Here is a 22,281-nt window from a genome sequence, read left to right as displayed (position 1 = left end):
CAGCCAACAGATTTGGAGTGTTTCTACCTGCCAGGCACTGGCTTAGAGCTTATAGGTGTTACAACTCCATCTTCATAGCAGCCTATGAGGACATCACTATTATTAGTCCACTTTGAGGATCAGGAATGTGAAACGCAGAGAGACGAAGCAGCTTGCCGGTGAGCCGTGGGACGCGGGCAGGCTGGACTCAGGTGTTGTAAGAGCAGCCACCATACGATGACCAAAGCTTCAGCCTTTGTAGTAACTTGATTTGGGTCTCTTAAGATTGCAGCCAAAGTGCCTTTGGACCCTTCAGTAATCTGAGCAATTTGTAGGTACGGGGCTGTGTCCTAGTTGACAGGGCGACATGGGTAGACCATTTGCTTCTTGACTGCCAAGCAGCCACACAGATCATGTTTCAGATGTCCAGATGTGTGCAACATCTGGCAGACTGGCAGGCCTTGTCTGGCTTTCCTCCAGATGTTTCCCCCTTTTCATTCCATGTAGACACAGCTGGGACTTGGATCCCTCTGGACATGACCGCATGTATGAAATCCCTGGTTGAAAAGTATTTGCTGGCTTTGAAGCATCATCCTGTGACTTCCCGAAGGCAGGATGTTGGTTTCAGTTCCTCTCTGCCCTCCAGGACTGAGACGCATTAGGGTAGGCTAGAGAGAAGTCAGGCTTTGGAACAGTGTCGGTGATCAGAGGAGGAGACCCCGCCTTCCCTTCTTCCAGCAGAGAAGCTGGAGAAGCATTGCGGGAAGTAGGTGCTGCGTGCTCTTTGTAAGGGTTCCCGGCTTTCTGACCCAGTCTTCCAGAGGCTTTGAGCAGATGGTTCCAGAGTAACAGAACCAGGAGTTTGTGATGGACAGGGATGTGTTAGCCGAGGCATTCATGGGCACGGATGAGCACTAGAGGCATTTGTAGGCATGGATGAGCACTAGAACAGGTCTGGGCTGGGAAGCTTGAGAGAGACTTCTGGGGAAAAGGAGTTCAAGTAAAGATGATTTAACAGCAAGTCTTTATCTTATAGAGCGAGCACCAATGAGTGAATGAAGGAAGACAGTGAATGAATGAATTAGGGGATGAGTGAATGAATGAAGTGGGCTTTGCCAGGGCTTTGCCAGGCCCTGGATCTGACAGAGCCTGATGCCAAGTGCTGACAAAGGGAAGGGACCTGTTCTTGTCCCCAGGGCACCCGTCAGCACAGGATCAGGGAGATTGAGCCTGAGTCCTTGAACCTTGTCCTCTCACTTCTACCGCCGCCCCCATTCTGCTGGACCCTCTGGTCACAGGGCCCCTCTGGCTCTGGTCATGGCACGGATTGGAACCAGGTTGCCGCAAAGCTGATAGAGGTGACAGTCCCAGCACCCTGAGAAATCTGCGATGCTCTTCACTTTCCTAGCTGCTTCCTGAGCCCTAAGCCACCCCATTTTCTCTCTTGTCCTACTTCTGTGTCCTGGCCCTTTGTGGACTCCAGATGACAACTGGGCGGTGTATCTGAAAGCTCCTTGAGTCCAGCCTCCCATTTGACAAAGGGAAGGAAGACGAGCCTGAGAGCCCAAGCAGATAGGAGACAGAGCCCCACGATTGTGACAGGATTGGGGGAGAGTTCCCACTGACTCGGATAACACTGCACCATTGAGCAGGATGGGGGTGGGGCAGAGAGCGACTGAGATTCTTGAACCCAGGTGGCTTCACTGGGGTCTCTCCTGGCCTCTGGGGCTGGGAGCAGCTGTTAGTTCCCCAGGGGCCTGAATCTCCCAAGCATTTTATGGGAAAGGTAATAGAGTTGAGGAGGGAGGGTACTTGGAGATCTGCTCTCCATCCCCGGCCCTCTGCTCCGACCCTCAATTCCTGTCTCCGTAGGTAGCCACACCTTCACGGAGTGTGGGCTGAGGCGAAGAGCCAGTGTCAGACTCCCCACCCTGGAAGGGGCCTCTGTGCTGGCCTCATGTATGCAGGGGTACAAGGTACCCCTCCTAGACTGATCCCTCGACCCCCACTATAGGCACCCGAGCTGCCCATCATCAGGGTAACCAGGAAGCCCTTCCCCGGAGCCACTGACTTGTGTGGGCACCGGAGCTGCGTTTCCACCCAGACTCCCAAGTTGATGAACTTGCTTGTTAGTCCCTGAGGCTTGCTTCCTCCCTTCCCTGGGGCCAGAGCTGAGCCTAGACCGCGGCCAGAAAACTCTGGGGGCAGACACTGAGAGAGAGACACGAAGAGAGCAAGAAGGAGCTCACAGGTGTGCACACCAGTGGGGACCAGGAGGATTGCGTTTTCAAACAGGTGAGACTCAAATAAAATCGACTATAGTGAGACATATCAGGCTTATCAGAAATCTGCTTCAAACAAATCCCTTTACTTCTTTTAGCCTCCTTTTTCTCGTTTGCAAATTAGAAATGATTCCTAAGCCTTGGAAACCCCTGTGAAAATGATCTACAAGTTGTAAGTTGCTGCATAGACACAAGACCCATTCGGTCTCCCTGGGTGGGAGGGGGAGGGGCCGGGAGAGTGGTGGCTCTGGCCTGGGGACACAAGGAGCCTCCAGCATCTCTGTGCTGCACTTCTCTCATCCGGTGCTGGCCCCCTTGTCCCTCTGCAAGCCCCAAACCTGGCAGCAGGGGCTGGGGGAGCCCTGAGGGTTCAGAGGGGACATTTGCCCTGAGGTTTCACCCTTCCCGTGCCCCTCCCCCCCAGCCCTGGGCAGTCAGGCTGTCGTCCAGCCTTCTTAGAGCTCCATCCCAGGCCACTTGTTGTGACCTCTCTGTGGATCTGAGCACTTTGCATTATGCGCTGTGCATCTTTTAGCTTCCCGTTTACTCCCAAGCTTGTCTTTTGTGGTGAGGGGCTGAGAAGGGTCTTGCCATGTGCCTGGACCCACAGATGTGGTCTGGGTGTGCTGGGGGGAGGGGAGAGATAGAGTCTCCAAAGTCACCCTGGAGCTAAGAACTGACAGGTGGCCACCTGCTGTGTTTCAGCGAAGCTGATGGCACCGGGCACACTCCGCTTAGCTGGTGTCACAGCAGGACCCTCCCTGCATGTCCCCAGGGCCCCCCAGTTGTACAACAGCTTCTGAATGGGATGAAAGGGAGCCCTCTCCTTAGCCTTTGTCTCTGTGTCTTACAGCAGAGGCTGAGAATCCAAAGAGGGAGGGTTTGAGAGCATCTCTGCCTGGATGGGGGACTGTTCAGGGGTTGTAAGCAACTTGCTCTCAGTCACACAGCCAGTAGCAGGGGGCATCCCTAATCCCAGCCCCCGGGGCCGCATTTACTGCCCCAGATGGCAATCCTTGCTTCTGCCTCCTTCCTTGTCCCTGAGCTTTGAGCTGCCAGGAGAGCTGGCTGGAACCAGAGATGACAGGGGAATTGTTTTACATATTTGTTAATCAGGTCTCAGAGAGAGAGAGAGAAGGACCCCAAGCTCATCATCTACGAAGGAATCCAATTTGGCTTTTATGGCCGTGGTTATTGGTCGTATTTTGTGGGGATCTTTTTATTATTATATTTTTTAATTCACCTAGCGGTCCAGGGGCTGGGTTGCTGACTGGCTACCGGGCCCAGTGGGTCCTTCGGGCTCACACTGAAGTCCGGACAATGGCCAGGGACGGGGGGTGGGGAGGAGATGGTGGGAGGGGGACATGTTGCCCAAGGCATATAGTGAGGGTTTTTAGGAACCTTCTGACCCCTCAGGCAAGGGGGCACCCAGGGGCCTGGCTGTATTTTATGGGCTCTATAAGTGTTACTCATTTTATTAAGCTTTCATTGCCTTTTCTTCAGAGAAGCCAAGGCTTCTTGGCGGGCTCCAGGAGCCAGGACTGATGGGTCTGGGCCGTGAGGCCTGAACTCTTAGGCGGCAAGAGGTGGGGGGGAAAGGGGGGAGGCAGGCAAAAGTGGGTCAGTCTGGGTATAACACCCCATAGCAGTAGAACACAGAGGCTAAAATGATGGGGCTCTGACATTACCCTGCAGAGGCCCAGACCGCAGCCACCCCCCAACCCGTGCACCCTGCCTCCTAGAGACGCGGCTGGATCAGGGATGACACAGAGAAGTCAAGTGACCAGCGCTGGGCACATGGCAGTGCTCGGTTCAATCAGAGCTCCCTGCCCAAGCCCCTCGCACAGCTTCTGCCAGACAGTAAGCCCCTTGGCCTTCTATTTCCTTTCACTGCTCGTTGAAGAGCTGGTTGGCAGATCTGGGCAGTCTGTCTGGGTCCCTCTCCCTGGACATAGAATCCTGTTCCTGGCCCAGAGGCTGTCATTTCGTCCTTCTCCACCGCTGGTGGAAGAGGCGCTTGGAGGAGTAAGCCCTGGCCAGAGACCCAGGAGCCTGAGTCCATCCTCAGGACCAGGGGTATGGCAAGCCTGCAGAGAGGCAAGTGTAAGGCCCTGGCCAGGGAAACGTCGATGGTTAGACCACCTCCTTGAAGAAGTCACTGGGGACTGGGGAGGGGACCAGGGTAGCAGGGTCTTTCAAAGGATCCTGGACCACCTGCTGCGGAATCACCCAGGGAGATGGTATGACTATAGGTTCCTGGGCCTCACCCCACCCCGTCCCCAGAGAGTCTGATTGACTGGACCTGGTGTCTGCCCTAGAAATCTGCATTTGAACAGGTGCACCCGGTGCCTGACCCATGTTAAAGTCTGAGGGTTAAGGTGGTAGAGAATAAGAGTTGGCTCTGGCCAACTTCCACCCTTGCTCATGGGCAGGGCCCAGATTTGGGGCTCTCCCTATCTCTGAAGCTCATCACGATCTTACTGGCAGCTGTGACTCGGCAAGCAGGGTGTCACCATTGCCATTGTACAGATGAAGAAACTGAGACCCCAGGCCCCCAGCGGGTGGCAGAGGTTTGAACCCAGGTTTATCCGACTGCAAAGTCCGTGCTTAGTTCCCTACCGCCACCCCCCAGAATCAGGCCCCAGTGCTCTCAGTACCCCATAATCTTCTTAGTGATGGGGGGATGCGTTTGGTCCCCCGAGCCCACTAGAGAGAACACAGAACGGGAGAGGGTTGCGGTGCTCTTGTAACCATCAATACTGGATTCCTCTGGTGCTGGCTGGGACGTTTCCCCGGGTGATATATTGACCAGAGCAAAGCTTGTTTGCCGGATATATATTGAGCTGTTGGGCTTACGAGTCAGTGCCCAGTTTCCTCACCAGCTGTCAACCCGGGGAGAGCAGCTGTCCTTCATGAGCCCCATCGCAGCAGCCCGCCCTGCTCTGGGAAATGAGAGGCTAGACAGGCTCACCGCAGAGCCCCTGCGACTCCCTCTCCCACTCCTCCTGACTCCCGGTAAATAAGCCCAGATTTTCTTTGCGGGAAGTGGCCACGTGCATCCCTCTAAACTTCCTGCCCTCTGCTGGCACATTTAGTTAATGAGGCTGGTGTTTCTTGGGGGGCAGGAGGTCTGAGGGGTGTAGGTGCAGGTGCTTGCTTCAGCGACAGCTGCAAAGCCAGGTTTCTCTCAAGCCTGGGGCAGGGAGGGTAGGGGTGGGGGATTTCGTGTCCTTTTGCTAGAGAAGGGCTCAGACGTATCCTGAGAGCCACCTAGCTACGCCCCCCTGTCTACGGATTTGGAGGTCATTCCCTGGTTCTTTAACCATTTTCATTTGAGATGCTGGGTAAGACGTGGGGCTTTTGGAGAGAAGACGCTAGGAGACACCTAAGATCTAGCTGCTGAGCTGGGGCTCCCTGCATGACCCCCACTTTGCCTCAAGGGAAATTGTATTAGAAAGAAACAGAACCAATGTGATGTGGATGGATGGATGGATGGATAGATTAGAGATAAGATAGATGGATGGATGGATGGATAGATAGATGGATAGATTATAGATAAAATAATTGGCTCAGGTAAGTATGGAGACTAAGAGGTCCCACGGTCTACAATGGGCCACCTGAACACCCAGGAGAGCCAATGGTGTAAATTCCTGCCCGAAACCCAGCAGGCTTGAGACCCAGAAGAGCCGATGTTTTAGGCAGAGTTTGAGGGCTGGAAAAGACCGAAGCCCCAGCCCCAGCAGCCGACAGAAGTGCCCTCTCACTCAGCCTTTTTGTTCTCTTCAGGTCTTCCATTGATTGGATGAAGCCCGCGTTAAGGAGGGTCTTTTGCTTTAATCAGTCTCCACAGCCACACATTGGTCCGATGTCTGGGTGTGCGTCCCCTTGCCCAGCCACAGAAAATTAACCATCAACCCATGTTCCCACCGAAGGGAAGACCAGGTTTCTGAGACTGGTGGGGACTTCCTTTAAGTCATGCCTTGAGCTGTCATGTACCGGAAACAGAACTGATGACACCTGAGTGATCTGGGGTCTTGTGGGGCCGGTGTAGGCTTGCTAAAGAGCTGTAGGTTTCCTCCATGGGTATTGACATCTCAGCTCTCAAGGAACTTAAGGGCTACCTGGAGTGGAGAAAAAGATCATGGGCGCCAGAATCTGAAGCTCTGAGGTTCAAACTCGAGTTTCACCCCTTATTTGCTGTGTGACCACAAGGAGTCACTTAACCTGTTTACTGGCTGTCCTACGGGGATACTTGTAATGCCTCCCTCGCAGGGCTGATGTGAGTACCAGAGAGAGTGGATAGAGCACCTGCTCTTGGTAGACAAGCAGTGGATTATTAGACTATGATGATCTTCATGGGTGGCAGTTCCCGCATTGAGCACCTTGGGCTCTTGTCTTCCCCCCGTCTGTGTGATGTGGCCCCAGTTTCACCACCTTGTCTCTAATAGTTCTGCTGTCTCCTGGCCTGAGATGGAGTGCCCCAGTCTTGGAGAAAGGCTTGGGATTCAGGATGGCTGGCACAGAGCTGGGGCCTCTGGCGGGGGTGGAAGGGGGTTGCAGATTCTCAAAAGATAGGGCATGAGGACTTAGGACATGACTGCCCAGGAGGGACCTCCCTTCTCTGCCTCAGATGAGCTGAATTCGCAAAAGGACCAGACCCAGAATCAGGAAGCAGAGAAGGACATAATGTCCCCGCTGCGGCGTCAGGGGAAAATGGAGCTGTTCAACACAAACTATCTCATTTTGAACTTGCGCTCAAATTGCTCAGCCGAAAGGAAGGAGAATCAAAGACCCCAAGATGTTTCCAAGGACCAGTGCTGCTGCATGCACCAGGGAGGCAAAACACCCCGAGACAGGAAGAAAAAGCTGATTAGCTCCTAATTGCCGTTAAATTATATATACATATACGTATTTTAAGTCAAATCTGCATGTCTAATGTGATCTTTTTTATTACATTTTAATAGTCTGGCTGGGATAAGGGAATGAAGAAGGAAGGTTTCTGTCACTCGTTGCGGGGAGGAGGGAAGTTATAATCAGGGTTGCAGGCAGTCTCTGGCGTGGGGTCTCATCCCTGGGAGCCGCTCTACAGGAGAGCAAGGAGGGGGTTGGGGGTGTCTTTGAGGCAACACTGCCTCCCATCAAAGTCCCATTCTATCCAGGTGGGGGAGTCCATCTGGCTTGGGACTTGAAGAATGTTTCTTTCCTTAGACCTTAAAAATAGCTTCCTCATTTGGCTCTTTGGGTGCACATGCCTGGTTGTTCCCGGGGACTGCCAACCCCCCCTCCCCCGAATCTGACGATGGGGCGGACTGAGCATTCCAAGCCAAGAGTCCCTCTGCCACTGAAATAAGACCTTGGGTAAGTCCCTTCTCTTCACTGGGTCTCAAGGAGTTGGACTGGCTGTGCTCTGATGTCCCTTCTGGGGCCAGGGAGCTATGGTCTACTCCCTGCTCATTTTCAAGACCTTTCTGTTCATCTCGGGGGAGCAGGAGATTTCCATACTCACTCACTCATCGGGCACTGGCCAGTACCTTCTGCTGTCTAACCAGGGTCTCTCCTGCTGCAACTCAGTCACCCGCTCCTCATTTTCTCTCCTTGGTGGACAGAACCCTCCTCCCAGGCTGATTATAGTAACTCCTCAAAGAGTTGAAGGCTGTTACCAAAATCTCTTCCATATACACAGACACACAGACACACAGACACACACACACACACACATTCTATTTTTAAATAACACTGATTCCTCACTCTGAAAGTAAGGCTGCACCTGATCACTGCAGAAAAATTGGAAATAGACAAGTATAAAAAAGAAAATAAAAATCACCCATAATCCTCCCAGACTGAGATAACCACTATAAATTTTTTTTAATGCGTCTACATGCGGAATTTTTTTCTGTTATAAAATTAAGGTTATACTTCAAATGTGGCTTTGGGTTGCTCCACACTTGGCCCTTAAAACTGGGCCACATCTTCTTCCTCCCCAGGCCCCAAGGGTCTGCCATTCCTTGCAGGCAGCTGCCCCTCTCGCTTCTCCCAAGAGGAGGGAGAGCTTGTTCTGTGGATGTGTGCCCGCCTTGGCTCACGGGCTCCTGGGAGGCCCAGAGTTTAATTCTGGCCACCTCTGTGAGTGAGCGTGTGTGTGTGTGTGTGTGTGTGTGTGAGGGAGAGAGAGAGAGAGAGAGAGTGCGGAAGAGAGAGGACATTAGTTACTGAGCAGAAGCACCCCCCCAAGAGCCAACCCTAATGGGAGACCATAAAGGCACGACAGCATTCAGCTCATGATGGGCACTGTGGAGCAGTCCTTAGCTCCTTTCCATGGAGCAGCTGGAGCTTCTTGCTAAGCTAATCAATTCCCATCATTTGAGAAAGGAAAATAAGTGTGCAGTTTGCTGTCCGCCCTGTAGAAGGGCCCAGGGAGGTGGTTGCCCACTGAGGCATTGCTGTCAACCCCCTACCTGCCAGCTGGGCCTCCCTGGGCTTGAGGGGGTGTCTCTCAGATCTCGCCCCCCCCCTTATTGGGCTAGGACTGAGACTTCTCAGCAATTTGTAGGGATGTCACACTTAGCAGGACCTGGATCTTCACCATCCCAGGACCAGATGGGCGAGACAGGGCCCCAAGAAGGGAGGGACATGCCCAGGGCCACACAGAAAGTTGGTGGCTGAGCCAGGTCTGAAGCCAGTGTGGCCGACCACCAATCTTGTATCATTCCCTACGTGACAGCTTTTCTTTTCAGGGGTGGACTGAGAAGGTGGGCATGGAGGGGGCAGGGGCGCCATAGACAACTCACTGAGTCTAATTCTTGCTTGTCTGTTTCATCCTCCTCAAGATCCTCCCCCCTCCCCGCCCCCCCGCCCAAGGAAGAAGTCACCACACTCTCAGCCATGTGTTTGTATTGTTGAGTGACTATCCTCTGTGCAGGGGGAGGTCCTATCTAATGTCTAACTCAGATTCTCCAGAGATTTGGTTGCCTTCTTTCATTCAACAGTATCTGCTATGCACTGATCACTACCCCCCGCCCCCCAACCAAGTACTTTAGGCCACATGGAACCCAGCAGGGAACATAGCAGCCAAGTCCCTGCTCTCTTGGAGTTCATGTCCACCCAGCTGTGGTGCTCTCACCGGGAGGCAGAATGGCTGTGCCCAATTTTCTGGTCATTTAAATCCAGCAAATGTTGTCTGCAGGGCATGGAGTCACACGTAGGGGACAGGGCTCCATTTCAATTGTCCCAGTTGCTATGTCAGCAGTCCTCTCCAAGCTTAGGGATGTATGACAACCAATGCATTTTGCTCATGGACTCTGTGGGTCAGGACAGGGGGCAGGAGAGGGTGGCTTAGCTCTCCTTTATGGTACCTGGGTCTCTGCTGGGAAGACGTGAAGGCTTGGGTTACTCCTTGACCGGAGGTGTTTTTCCCGTGTGTCCGGTGGTTGATGCTGTTAGCAGGAGCTCCTCCTTGTCGTCTCTCCTCCTGGGCTAGTCTGGGCTTCCTCCTAGCATGGCAACTGGGTTCCAAGGACAAAGTGTCCCAAGAGAGCCCAGGGGGAGCTGCCTTTCCCTTTGTCTCAGACGTCTCAGAGCACCACTTCTGCTGTGGTCTCCACACCCCCACCACCCCCCGCCACACTCCCGGATTCAAGGGGAAGGAATGCAGACACTACTTGCAGATGGGAGAAGTCTCAGTCATACCATGAGAAAACACATGAGATGAGAGAGATTGCTGTGGCCATCTGTGGCAGACGCAAAGGGCCATGTAGGTCTTGCAGGAGTTCACAGCCTTTGGGAAGAAGCAGGGCATAAGAGAAAAGTAGCAGTCTTTTCCCAGGCACTGTGGTCACCCTGCCATATACATCGTTCGAACACGATATTGTTAGCCCCGTTTTGCAGATGGGAAACCCGAGGCTCAGGACAGCTACACTGCCTGCCCTAAGTCATACAGCTGAGGTCGGCACCCAGGTTTGTCTGCCTCCAAAGCCATAGTTCTTGATATTCTGCCTCTCCCTCCTTGTCCCTAAGTGCTTTTTACCCCCCAGGTGTGGTGACAAGCTTAGGCAGGCAGCTGGGGGCTTCAGATCTGGGAAGGCTTCTTATCAGAGGTGACACTTGAGCAAGACCTTGAAAGATGCCTTAGACTCGGACACCTGGGGAAGGGAGTGGCATTCCTGGTGCAGCAGCAGTGGGTTAGAGGATCCCCCAGATCTCTCAAAGAATGAAGCTGTGACCCAGAATCCTGGCCTTGGACCACTACCACCCCACATCAATATATTATAAACTGTATACCCTGAAAGCTGGGGACAGGGTGGGTAGACCCCAGAAAAAAGGCAAAAGTGACCCCAGTTCCTCCACCATACGCCATCGGCATCCTCTTTCCAAGGCTGGGAGTGGGGCCAAGGCTCCCACCTGCCCCCACCTCCAAAGGTCAACTTAGTTCTGCCTTTTGGAGGTAGGGAGAGTCTGAGCTGCCTCTGGTTCATACTCAGGAGTTTCTGCTAATACAAATTGGGCCCCGGAGCAGATAGCATCCCCTCGGCAGGCTTGCTTTAGGGCATGGCAAATGGAAAGTTTGATTATCTCATCACAGGACTCTTGCATATTACACGAGCTGTTCCCACCCCTTCTAGGCCTCTCTCCCTTTCAAGTCTTCTGCTTTGCCCTCCTCCTCTGCCACCTACCCTCGCCCCACTCTGTTTCTCTCTCCCCTTGTTTCCTTATTCCCATCTCTGCCTGCCCGCCCCCACCCAATTCCACTCTCCTCTCCGTCTTCTTTCCAACTGTCTCTCATCTCTCCCGTTTCCTGTCTCTCTGTCTCTGCTTCCCTCCTTCCCCTCACCCTCTCTTCCTCACTTTCTTTGGGCTGTCGGCAGCCCCCTCTCTTCCTGGACAGACCGTCTAATTGAAATGGAGCACTCTAGAGAATGTTAATAGGAAAAGCAGCATTAATTAGCCAGCTCTGGCATAATTAGCTTCCTCTTCTCAATGCCTGGCGTCTAACTTGATAATGAGTCTCTCTCCGTCCAAACAGAGGACAGGAGGGACAAGGGGGACAGGCCATGCCCGGGGATGCTGGAAGGCCTCCTGCCTTCGGGCCACCCTGCTGGAGTCCTCAGGCTGCCCAGCCTGCCCTCTCCTGCCAGGCCCTCCTGCTGCTTGTGCCCAAGTCTTGGGGAGACAGATGCCTGGCCCCGGCTCATGCCCAAAGGTTTGACGTTGCTGGAGCTGCATGTTAAGTGGTCTGAGTCTGACAAACAGTGGCTGCAGCTGCAGCATCTCAAAGAGGGGGTGGGGAGCCATGGAGAGTTCTTGAGGAGCGCCGTGACAGGCATCTAGCTCTGGCAGAGCCCCATGGCAATAACTGAGCACATGACGGCCCCCAGAGGGGAGCAAAGAAATCCGTTTATGTGACACATAATGAGTAATACACTGCACAGACTGCAGTGCGCTCCAACCCTTGACCTACCTTGCAACAGTGTAGGGCAGGGATGGCCACCTCTGTTTTATAGACAAGGACTCTGTGATTCGGAGGGATTTTCCCTGCTGCCAAGGTTCAAATGACTAGGACCCAAATTCGGGTCCATCTGATTCCAAAGATCGTGTTCTTTCCCTTTTACCCTGATACTTCTGCAAGGTACTTCAGAGTTGCTGATTAAATAAAAGTGATTATAATGGAGTAACACTTCACATTGGCCATGAGTTCTGAAATCAGAGCATGAAGCAAAAGCTGGGAAATCATGTGCAGTAAAAGTTCCCTTCGAAGAGCCCTTACATGGGAAAAGATGTCTCTTCCGTTTGCAACTGGGTTGTGATTCTCCCTTTTCTGTGACCTTGAAAGTCAAGATCTAGATGGGGGAGGTGAGGGACAAATAACTTTTTTTTTTTTTGCTTTCTGTGTTGTGTATGAGTGATTGGATTCAGTTGAGTTAAATGCCTGCTTGATTTGTAATTCCATCGTAGTATTCGTGGACAGGGTCAATCCCCAGGGCTGGGCAACTGCAGCCACGGGGTACCATCCTCTCCATCTCTCCAGCTTGCTGACCCTCTCCGTCTCCTGTAGGCTATGGACTCGGAGGATGACCCTTTGCTGCAGGATGTGTGGCCAGAGGAGGAGCAGGAAGAGGAGGAGGAAGCAACAGATGAGGCCTTGAGGAGGGCCCAGAAGCCAGGGCCGCAAGCTGGGGGAGCAGGGCAGTGTTGCTGGCGGCGTTGGACCTTGCCTTCCCGGCCCCCGGCCTCGGGCTTCTGGAGTACCCTGGGCTGGGCTTTCACAAACCCGTGCTGTGCGGGGCTGGTGCTCTTCCTGGGCTGCAGCATCCCCATGGCCCTGTCAGCCTTCATGTTCCTCTACTACCCGCCACTGGACATTGACATCTCCTACAACGCCTTTGAGATCCGCAACCACGAGGCCTCCCAGCGCTTTGACGCCCTCGCGCTGGCGCTCAAGTCCCAGTTTGGGTCCTGGGGGCGCAACCGGCGCGACTTGGCCGACTTCACTTCTGAGACGCTCCAGCGCCTTATCTCAGAGCAGTTGCAGCAGCTGCATCTGGGAAACCGCTCCCGGCCGGCCCCCAGGCCCCCACGGGCAGTCCTTGAGGCCCCAAGGCGCCGCCGCCCAGGCCTGTCCCCCGACACTTCTGCGGACCAGAAGCCAGAAGCCAATCGGAGTGGGCGTCTTCGGCGCGAGGCCCCACCCCCGGCGGACCTGGCAGCCAACCAGAGTGAAGGCCCAATGAACCAGAGGCTGGAGAAGAATGGGCAGTGCCAACCCAGTGCCCCGCCCCCTGCTGTGGCTGCGGCCAATCAGAGCCGAGCCCGCCGAGGCGCCTCGCGCTGGGACTACTCCCGCTCCTATGTGAGTGCCAACACCCAGACGCATGCGCACTGGCGCATCGAGCTCATTTTCCTGGCCCGCGGCGACGCAGAGCGAAACATTTTCACCAGTGAGAGGCTGGTCACAATCCACGAGATTGAGCGCAAGATCATGGACCACCCGGGCTTCCGGGAGTTCTGCTGGAAGCCCCACGAGGTGCTCAAAGACCTTCCACTAGGGTCCTACTCCTACTGCTCCCCACCCAGCTCGCTCATGACCTATTTCTTCCCCACCGAGAGAGGCGGCAAGATCTACTATGATGGCATGGGCCAGGACTTGGCTGACATCCGGGGTGAGCAGACCTGTGTGTGGCTGGTGGTGGGGCTGGATGGGGAGGGGCGCATCAGGGACAGGGCCTCCGCGAGGCTGGGGGTTGGGTTTTCCTGGGGTTGAGACAAGGTGCTTTAGAGGCGCATGGGAAACCGGGCCTTGAACTCACAGCTGAAGGAGGGCAGGGTGGGACTTGGCCGTGGGGCGGAGTCAGGCTGGAGCTGCCTGCTGGGCGTGACCTGAAGGTGACAGGTTGAAGGGCTGGGAGCAGGGTTGGGTGTGAGATGGGATTCCAGGGAGGCAAAGAAGGAGGTTTGGACGCATACCGGGGTTGAGGGAAATTGGGAGTTAGAGAAAGCATGGGCTGGGGTTGGGCCTATGAGGCTGGTTAGAGGGAAGCCTGGGAGTGGTGGCAGAGGACTGGGCATCTAACCAGGGGAAGAGACTGGGGTTGAAGGGAGACCAAGGTGGGGTTAGTTCCAGGTAATTTGGGGATGAGACTTGAAGAGGGTTAGAGAATGGTCGAGGGGCTTGGGGGCTTAGGTGTGCCTTTTAAGGGACACATGGACAGGGTTCTAGGGAGAGGAAGGGGGACTGCAGTGGGAAGGTGGAGTTCTAGGACTGCAAAGACTGAGCCTTGGTATCAGGCGAAGTTCACATGCAAATAAAATGTGAATTTATTGGGGGCTGCCTGAGCAGGTCTCGGGGGCTGCCGCTCGTGGTTAGTGAGTTCTTTAAACCCTCTCTCTGTCCTGTTAGGGACAGTTGGAGGCAGTCTGAGGGGGAGATGCCTACCTCCTTAGACAGGAGTCAGATGGTGAGGAGGGCAGGGTGATGTTGATGGAGGGCTGGGGGGTGTTGACCCTCTGAGTTCCTTGGGCCCCCGCCCCTGCAGGCTCCCTAGAGCTGGCCATGACTCACCCTGAGTTCTACTGGTATGTGGACGAGGGCCTCTCCGCAGAAAACCTCAAGAGCTCCCTCCTGCGCAGCGAGATCCTGTTTGGAGCACCCCTGCCCAACTACTACTCGGTGGACGATCGCTGGGAGGAGCAGCGGGCCAAGTTTCAGAGCTTTGTGGTCACCTACGTGGCCATGCTGGCCAAGCAGTCTACTAGGTAGGAGGTCCAAATGCACCAGTGTGTATTTGCCCTTGTGTATACCAGGAAAGGGCTGTGTTCGGGCAAGAAACTATCTTCCCCGGCTTCTTTTTCCTAAACCCCAGATAACAGCTCTCAACCTTCTCCCTAGGAAGTCTCTCTTCCCGAATCAGGGGCAGAGCCAGGTGCATCCTCGCTGTCACTCTGACAGCTGATAAACCCTTTTCTTGATCAGTGCTCATGGGTACTGAACATCACAGCTTTGGCAGAGGCAGGGAGTCCCGAAGCCCTTGCCCCCGGAGGTGTGGAATACTGCTTTTCTCCTGAGATGGTGCTAGAGGGCTTTCTGGAAAGACTCTTGACCAGGGAGTATTGGCTTCTCTGCATCTACTACCCAGGGAGATAGTTGGTGAGTCGCTCTTCTCTAGGCCACAGTTTCCCTACTTGTAAAATAGGAATGGTAAGTCCTGATACCCTTCTGGAGGCATTAGGAGGAGATGAGCCAAGAGATGCGAAGGTGCTCTCAGGCAGTGAGTGCTCTGGTTGTCTTTCAGACGTTGGGGTATGTGTCTACGAATACAACGAGGCCCATCCTCACCCAGAAAGGGAATTAGCTAGTTCATCTGTCAGTCCTGATGGACAACTGGAATGCTTCTCAGTCCTTTGCCCTGACAGGCCAGCCCCATACATAGGAGGAAATATTCTGCCTGAAATACCCTTGTTCCCTCCATTACCCATCCATTAGTTTGCGCAACTACATTGAACAATGACTGTGAAAATCAGCTAACATTTATGTGGCACAGAGCAGGCAAAAGCCCCTTCTACACATCTCATTTAATCTTCACACCGACCCAGCGAGGTAGGTGCCATTCTGATTATCTCCATTTTATAGTTGAGGAAATTGAGGCACAGCACAGTTAAGGAAGTTGTCCAAAATGATAAATGGTGGAATGACATGAAAATCCAGGCTTTCTGGGGTGCCTGGGTGGTTCAGTCAGTTAAGCATCCGACTCTTGATTTCCACTCAGGTCATGATCTCAAGATCCTGAGATGAGCTCCGCACTGGGTGTGGATCCTGCTTAAGATTCTCTTCCTTCTGGGGCGCCTGGGTGGTTCAGTGGGTTAAAGCCTCTGCCTTTGGCTCAGGTCATGATCCCTGTGTCCTGGGATCGAGCCCTGCACGGGGCTTTCTGCTCGCTGGGGAGCCTGCTTCCCTTCCTCTCTCTCTGCCTGCCTCTCTTCCCTACTTGTTTTCTCTCTCTGTCAAATAAATAAATAAAATCTTAAAAAAAAAAATCTCTGCATATGATCTCTCTCAAAAATAAACAAACAAACAAAAAACAAAACAAAACAAAACCCAGACTTTCTAATCTGGACTCCTTACCCTTTGTGTTTTTATGCCATTTGCTGCACTAAGAACCTTCTCCCAGTCATGTTTCTTTGCCAAGGAACCCCCTGTTCATCCATTAGGATAAAGCCTGGGCAGATCAAAAGCCCACTCGTCCCCTTCACCATGCCCTTCCTTCTCCCTACAGGAGGCAGGAAAGAGCATACACTGAGGTAGACATATCTGGGGTCACATAACAGTGACTTCGCTTAGCTGTGGTAGTCCCAGTGAGTTCTTGCACCTCTCTGAGCTCCAGTTCCATCATGGCTCTTGACAGTCTGTAGTTTAGTTGTTTAATTCCTTGTTTCTGAAAGGGCAGCCCTCAGATCAGCAGCGTCAGCATCACCCGGGGCTTGTTATAAATGCAGACTCTCCAGGCCTTTCCTTGACCTGCAGGATTCCCAGGAGACTTGTTTGCACATTAAAGTTTAAGGAAGTCTAGTGTCATTACGTTTCAGTAGACTGCGAGTCTGTTGAGACTGGGATTGTTCCTGTCTCACTTCTACAGGCCTAGCCCCTGTGCCAGGAACCCCGTAGAGGGATTTGTCTTGGGAATGAGTGAGTGGATGGGTGGATGGATGAATAAATGGGAGGGTTCCTGAGAAAGGTGCTTTGCTGGGTTGGGAAGCTGGGAGGGGCTGGCTGAGGAGGGTTTCAGATACGGACAGTTCCTTCTGGGTAATATGTTCAGCTGCTGAGTCAAAACCTCCACCTGCGTAGAAAAGCCTCTCGCCCCCCTTCCCATCCCCTTAGAGCTTCATAGGTTTGGTGACAAGCAGAATCCCTGTAGACTTGACTTCAGTATCTTCTTGTAGAATAATCAGATCCTTTTATTATTCTATTATTGGTTATCCAAGAGATGGCAACATGTACCTTAACTTATTGCAAAATAGTACACATAATCTCTTTTACTACTTCCTTGATAATACTAGAATCTTAGAACATGTTCACTGCACTTATATCCCTTCAGCCTTTGAATTTTGTTGCATGCATTTTAATTCTATATACATTTAAGCCCCGCAAGACATTACATTATTACTTTACTGAGTCAGTACTCATTTATATTTACTCACATATTTACTTTCCCTGTTGCTTTTCATTACTTTCTACAACTTCATGTTTCCCTCTGTAATTGTTTTGCTTGTATCTGAAGAAGTCTCTTTAGTAGGGTTTTTTGCTTGTTTGTTTGTTTGTTTGTTTGTGTTTTTTGGTGCAGGTTTGCTGGTGATAAATTGTGTTGTTTGCCTAGAAAACATCTTTAATTTACTTTCATTTCTGAAGCATATCTCTGCTTGTATAGAATTATAAATGGGTAGTTTTCTTTTATTGCTTTAAAGTTGTTAGTCCATTGTGTTCTGAATTCCATCATTTCTGTGGAAAAGTCAGCTGTAAATATTTTTGTTGCCCCTTTGAAACGTATCTTTTTTCTCTGGCTGCATTTAAGATTTCTTTTTGGCTTTGGTTTCAGTAAGACTGGGAAAACTATGATTTATGTTGGTATAGTTTTCTTTGTATTTGTTCTGCTTGGGGTGCACAGAACTTCTTCAATCTGTAGGTTTATAACTGTCATCTGTTTTAAGGGTTTCCTGGGTATTTCCTATTCAAATATTGCTTTTACCTTTTAGAAGTCCTTTTTAGAGTTCTAATTACACAAATGTTAGATCTTTTCACGGAGTTCCATGTATTTTCAATGCTTTTCCCAAGGTTTTAATTTTTTTTTCTATGTTCTGGTATATGTTTACTTTCTGTGTTTAATTTCCTTCTGTGTTTTAGATATTCCAGTTCACTGTTATACTCCAGTCTTCTGTTATATCTAATCTGCTAATTAATGTCTATTGAGATTTGAAGGTTAATGTTACATTTTTCTGTGGAGAATTTCCATTTGATCCTTTGTTATTGATCTAAATCTTTGGCAAAATTCTTCAGTTTTATTTACTTTGTCTATATTATCCTTTCTCTCCTTAAACCTATTAATTATCATTATTTTAAAGTCCTTATCCATTGACTTTTGATATAGGGATAACTTGTGGATTTGTTTCTGTAATCTGTTCTTCACTTGGTTTTTGGTCATGTGGTCCTGTCTATGAGTATGCCTGGTAATTTTTCTAAAAGATTTTATTTATTTAATTGACAGAGAGAGAGCTCGGGAGAGAACACAAGCAGGGGGAGTGGGAGAGGGAGAAGCAGGCTTCCCGATGAGCAGGGAGACCAATGCAGGGCTCGATCCCAGGACCCTGGGATCATGACCTGAGCTGAAGGCAAATTCTTAACGACTGAGCCACCCAATGCCTAGTAATTTTTATTGAGTGATGAACATTGTGTATAAAAAACAAAGAAGTCCGGATGATATTTTTTTCATGCACAGAAAGTTTATCCTTCTCTCCACTAGGCAGAGTTGTAACTGATTACCTTAAGTAGCCAACCATTTCACTGAGTCAAGGCTATTTTGCAGCCCTGCAAAGTCTCAGTCTGCCTCTTGTTTGCTCTTGATTCTCTAGAATTTTCAACTGGGAACCTGGTGTATTCTGCACAACTCTTTCCCCTGACAGGTTACAAACTCTAATATTTGTTTCTCAAAACTACAAAAACAAAAACAAAGCTCCATGTCACCTTTTCAGATGTTTTCTGCATAGACTTTTAGCCTAATGCTTCCTGCAGCTCCAGTACTCAGTACAAGTACTGAGAAAGAAACTGACATTTTACTCTGCTGGTCTACAGGTTTCTGCCCAAAACTCTGCTAATTCATCTGACTCCCAGACTTAATTTTTAGCCTTCAGCCTGTGTTCAGAATCAGCAGATGCCTCCAGGATGAAAACAGCCACAGAAGGACAATTTACCTTTCCTAAGTTCTCTTTCCAGAATCTTTCTGGAGTTCCTTTCCTCATTATTCTCATATACTCTCTACTGTCCTCAGATTATTTTTTTTATTTTATCTGACTTTTTGTAGTTCTTGGCAAGAATATTTTTTTCCATGAGCTATTCCTTTATACCTGAGAGTACAAATTTGGGCCTGTGTCTTTTTATAGCCAGCAACTAAGATAGGACCTAGAGCTTCAAAGGCACTCTATAAATGCTATACAAATGAATGAATGAATTAATTAATAACTAAGGAGTTGCTTGATCTTTCAGTGTTCTACTCTAATGAAAGATCCATTAACCTATTTAGTTCAACAAAGTAGATAATCCAAAGGTCTTTTCTACTTGGCTTTTAAATGTTCCATTTGGTTTTTTAAACAGCTTTATTGAGATATAATTGACATACAACCCAGCTGCATATGCTTAAAAATTACAGCTTGATTAGTTTTGGTACATGAATACACCATAAAACCTTTACCATAATCAAGATGGTGAACATATCCACCTTCCCAAAAGTTTCCTCTGTACCCTGGCTAATGACTCCATCCTCCCCCTTCTTGTCTGTCCACCCCTATCTCAGGCACCACTTTCCATTTCCTATTACTGTATACTGGTTTTCGTTTTCCAGAATTTTTTATTCTTGGAATGATACAGTATGCACTCATTTAGTTGACCTCTTTCAGCCTAATTATTTTAAGTTATATCCATGTTGTTATAGGTATCAATAGTTTGTTATTTTTAGATGCTGAGCAGTAACCAGTGTGTGGAGATGCCACATATTTCTATACAGGTATCTAATTGTTCCAACATTGTCTATTGAAAATATCATCCCTTTAACAAAGATTGCCTTTGCACCTAGGACAAAAATCTATTATCCTTATATATGTGGGTTTATTTATGGTCTCAGTGTTCTATTTCATCAATCTATTTCTTTATTTGCATATTTAAAAAATACACACACACACACAGGGCTATTTCAACTTTAAAAAAATTCATTTAAGAAATATACATAGGGATAGTAATGTTTTCTATTTCTTCTTGGATGAGCTGTGGTAGTTTTGAGTCTTTCATGAAATTTGTCCATTTCATTTAAATTGTCAAATTTCTTGGTATAAAGTGGCTCATAATATTCCCTTATTATCTTTTAAATATCTATAGGAACTAGAGATGTCACCTTTTTCATGTGTATCTTCTCTCTTTTTTCATGATTAGTCTGGCTAGAGGTTTATCGATTTTACTATTCTTTTCAAAAAACTAGCTTTAGGGTTCTTTGATTTTTTTTTCTATTCATTTTGTTGTTTTTCATTAACTTTTCTGATCTTCATTATTTCCTTTCATCTGTCTACTTTACATGTAATTTTCTCTTATACTTTTTGAAGTAGAAGCTGAGATCATTAATTTGAAACCTTTCTTCTTTTCCAATATAGGCATTTATTGCTATAAAATTCCTTTTCAGTATAGTTTTAGCACATCCCATGAATTTTCATATGTTGTGTTTTTATTTTCATTCAACCCAAATAGTTTTTTAAAAAAGATTTAATTTATTTGAGTCAGAGAGAAAAAACACAAGCAGGGGGGTGGGGCAGAGGGAGAGGAAAAACTAGAAGCAGACTCCCCACTGAGAAGGGAGCCTGATGCGGTCTTGATCCCAGGACCCTGGGATCATAACCTGAGTCAAAGGCACTTAATTTACTGAGCCATACAGGTGCACCTCAAAATATTTTCTATTTTCCTTTCTGATCTCTCTCTCTCTCTCTCTCTCTTTTGACACATGGGTTACTTAAAAGTATGTTATTTAGTTTCCAAATATTTGGTGATTTTCCAGATAACATTTTGTAGTTGATTTTTAATTTAATTCTTTTGTGGTCAGAGAACATATTTTGTATGACTTCGGTCCTTTTAAATTTATTGGGTCTTGTTTTATGGTCCAGATTGTGGTCTGTCTTGTTAAATATTCCCTTGTGTCCTTAAGAAGAACACATATTTTGCTATTGTTGGGTGGGGTATTTAATAAATATCAATTAGGTCAAATTGGTTGATTGTGTTATCTGGATGAATTGAACCTTTTATCATTTTGAAATTGTCTTCTTTATCCCTAGTAATATTCTTTGCTCTAAAATTTACTTCATTTGTTATTAACATAGCTATTTCCACTTTCTTTTGACTTAACATGGCACATCTTTTTCTATCCTTTTGATTTTAACCTGTTTGTGTCTACATTTAAAGTGGGTTTCAGAGGAGCATGCAACTCTTAATCTCAGGGTCATGAGCTAGAGACCCATGTTGGGTGTAGAGATTACTTAAATTTAAAAAAATCTTCAAAAAATCATAAAATGCATTTCTTGTAGCAGCTTGGTCTTAATTTTTTAAAGTTAGTGTGACTGTATCTGCCTTTTAATTGGGGTATTTAGACCATTATAGTTAATGCAGTTATTAATATGGTAAGACTTAAATCTCTCTTATTTTATTCTACTTAGCATATATTCTTTGTTTCCCTTTTCCTCTCTTTTGCCTTCTTTTGGACTAATTCCTTATTTTTCATTATTGCATTTTATTTCCTTTGCTAGCCTTTTAGCTATAACTTTTTATTTATTTTGGTGCTTGCGTCAGTGCATAGAGTATGCAACCTTAGATTATCACAGCATACCTTCAGATGATGTTACACATATTGTATATTGTGTGAGAGCCTTACAGTGGTATACTACCATTTCTTTCCTCCTGGCCTTTATGTTATTTTTGTCATGTGTTTTATTTTCATGCATGTTATAAATACCACACTGCATTATTATTTTTGCTTAAATGATCAATTATCTTATAAAGAGACTTAAGTAATAGGAAAGTTTTACATATTTGTTCATGCCTTTGCTATTTCCAGTTCTTTTCATTCCTTTGTGTAGATCCATGTTTCCATCTGTTATCCTTCCCTTTGTACCTAAAGGACTTCTTTTGACATCTCTTGTAGTCCAGATGTCCTGGACTTTTGTGTATTTGGAAAAAGTCTTCATTTTGCCTTTGCTTCTGAAATATAGTTTTGCTGGGTATAAAATTCTGGGTCAGCTGTTTTCCTGGTAGGTAAAAGGTACTATTCCATTGTCCTCTCATGTGCATGGTTTCTGATAAGAAGTCATCCTTAGTTTTGTTCTTCTGTATGTAATGGGTCTTTCTCCTCAGGTTGCTTTTAAGACTTTCTTTTGATTACTGGTTTTGAGCAATTTGATTATGATGGGCATTGTTGTCATTTCATGGTTTTGGGGGTTTTTTTGTGGGTTTTCTTTTCTTTCTTTCTTTCTTTCTTTCTTTCTTTCTTTTTTTTTTTTTTTTACTTGGAGTTAGTTGCTTGAGCTTCTTGAATCAGCAGGCTTATAGTTTCCATCAAGTTTGGGGAAGTTTCACTCTCCTTTGGGTGGATGAGATATATAACCCATTATGCTGCAGGGAGCCCAGCAACTCTTAAGGTGATAAGTGAAGATAAGCACAGGATCCATTTTGCTTCTCATCTCTCAGATATCATCATCCTGTGTTGTCTTGTGTCCAGAATCTTGTTTTATA

At 48.6% G+C, this 22,281-nt stretch overlaps 1 protein-coding gene across 2 annotated transcripts in view; it reads left to right on the top strand.

Annotated features, from left to right (window-relative positions):
• DISP3 (dispatched RND transporter family member 3) overlaps positions 1–22,281 on the top strand; it is a 48,605-nt gene that overhangs the window by 6,548 nt on the left and 19,776 nt on the right. For both annotated transcript variants that reach the window (XM_032302936.1, XM_032302937.1), the window contains exons 2-3: positions 12,310–13,414; positions 14,288–14,507. In XM_032302936.1, coding sequence (XP_032158827.1) covers positions 12,313–13,414; positions 14,288–14,507 — 1,322 coding nt within the window. In that variant the 5' untranslated portion in view covers positions 12,310–12,312. The remainder of the gene's footprint in view (positions 1–12,309; positions 13,415–14,287; positions 14,508–22,281) is intronic.

Source organism: Mustela erminea, chromosome 10 (assembly GCF_009829155.1).
Source record: "Mustela erminea isolate mMusErm1 chromosome 10, mMusErm1.Pri, whole genome shotgun sequence".
NCBI classification, from domain to species: Eukaryota; Metazoa; Chordata; class Mammalia; order Carnivora; family Mustelidae; genus Mustela; species Mustela erminea.
This window is presented reverse-complemented; position numbering and strand designations above follow the sequence as displayed.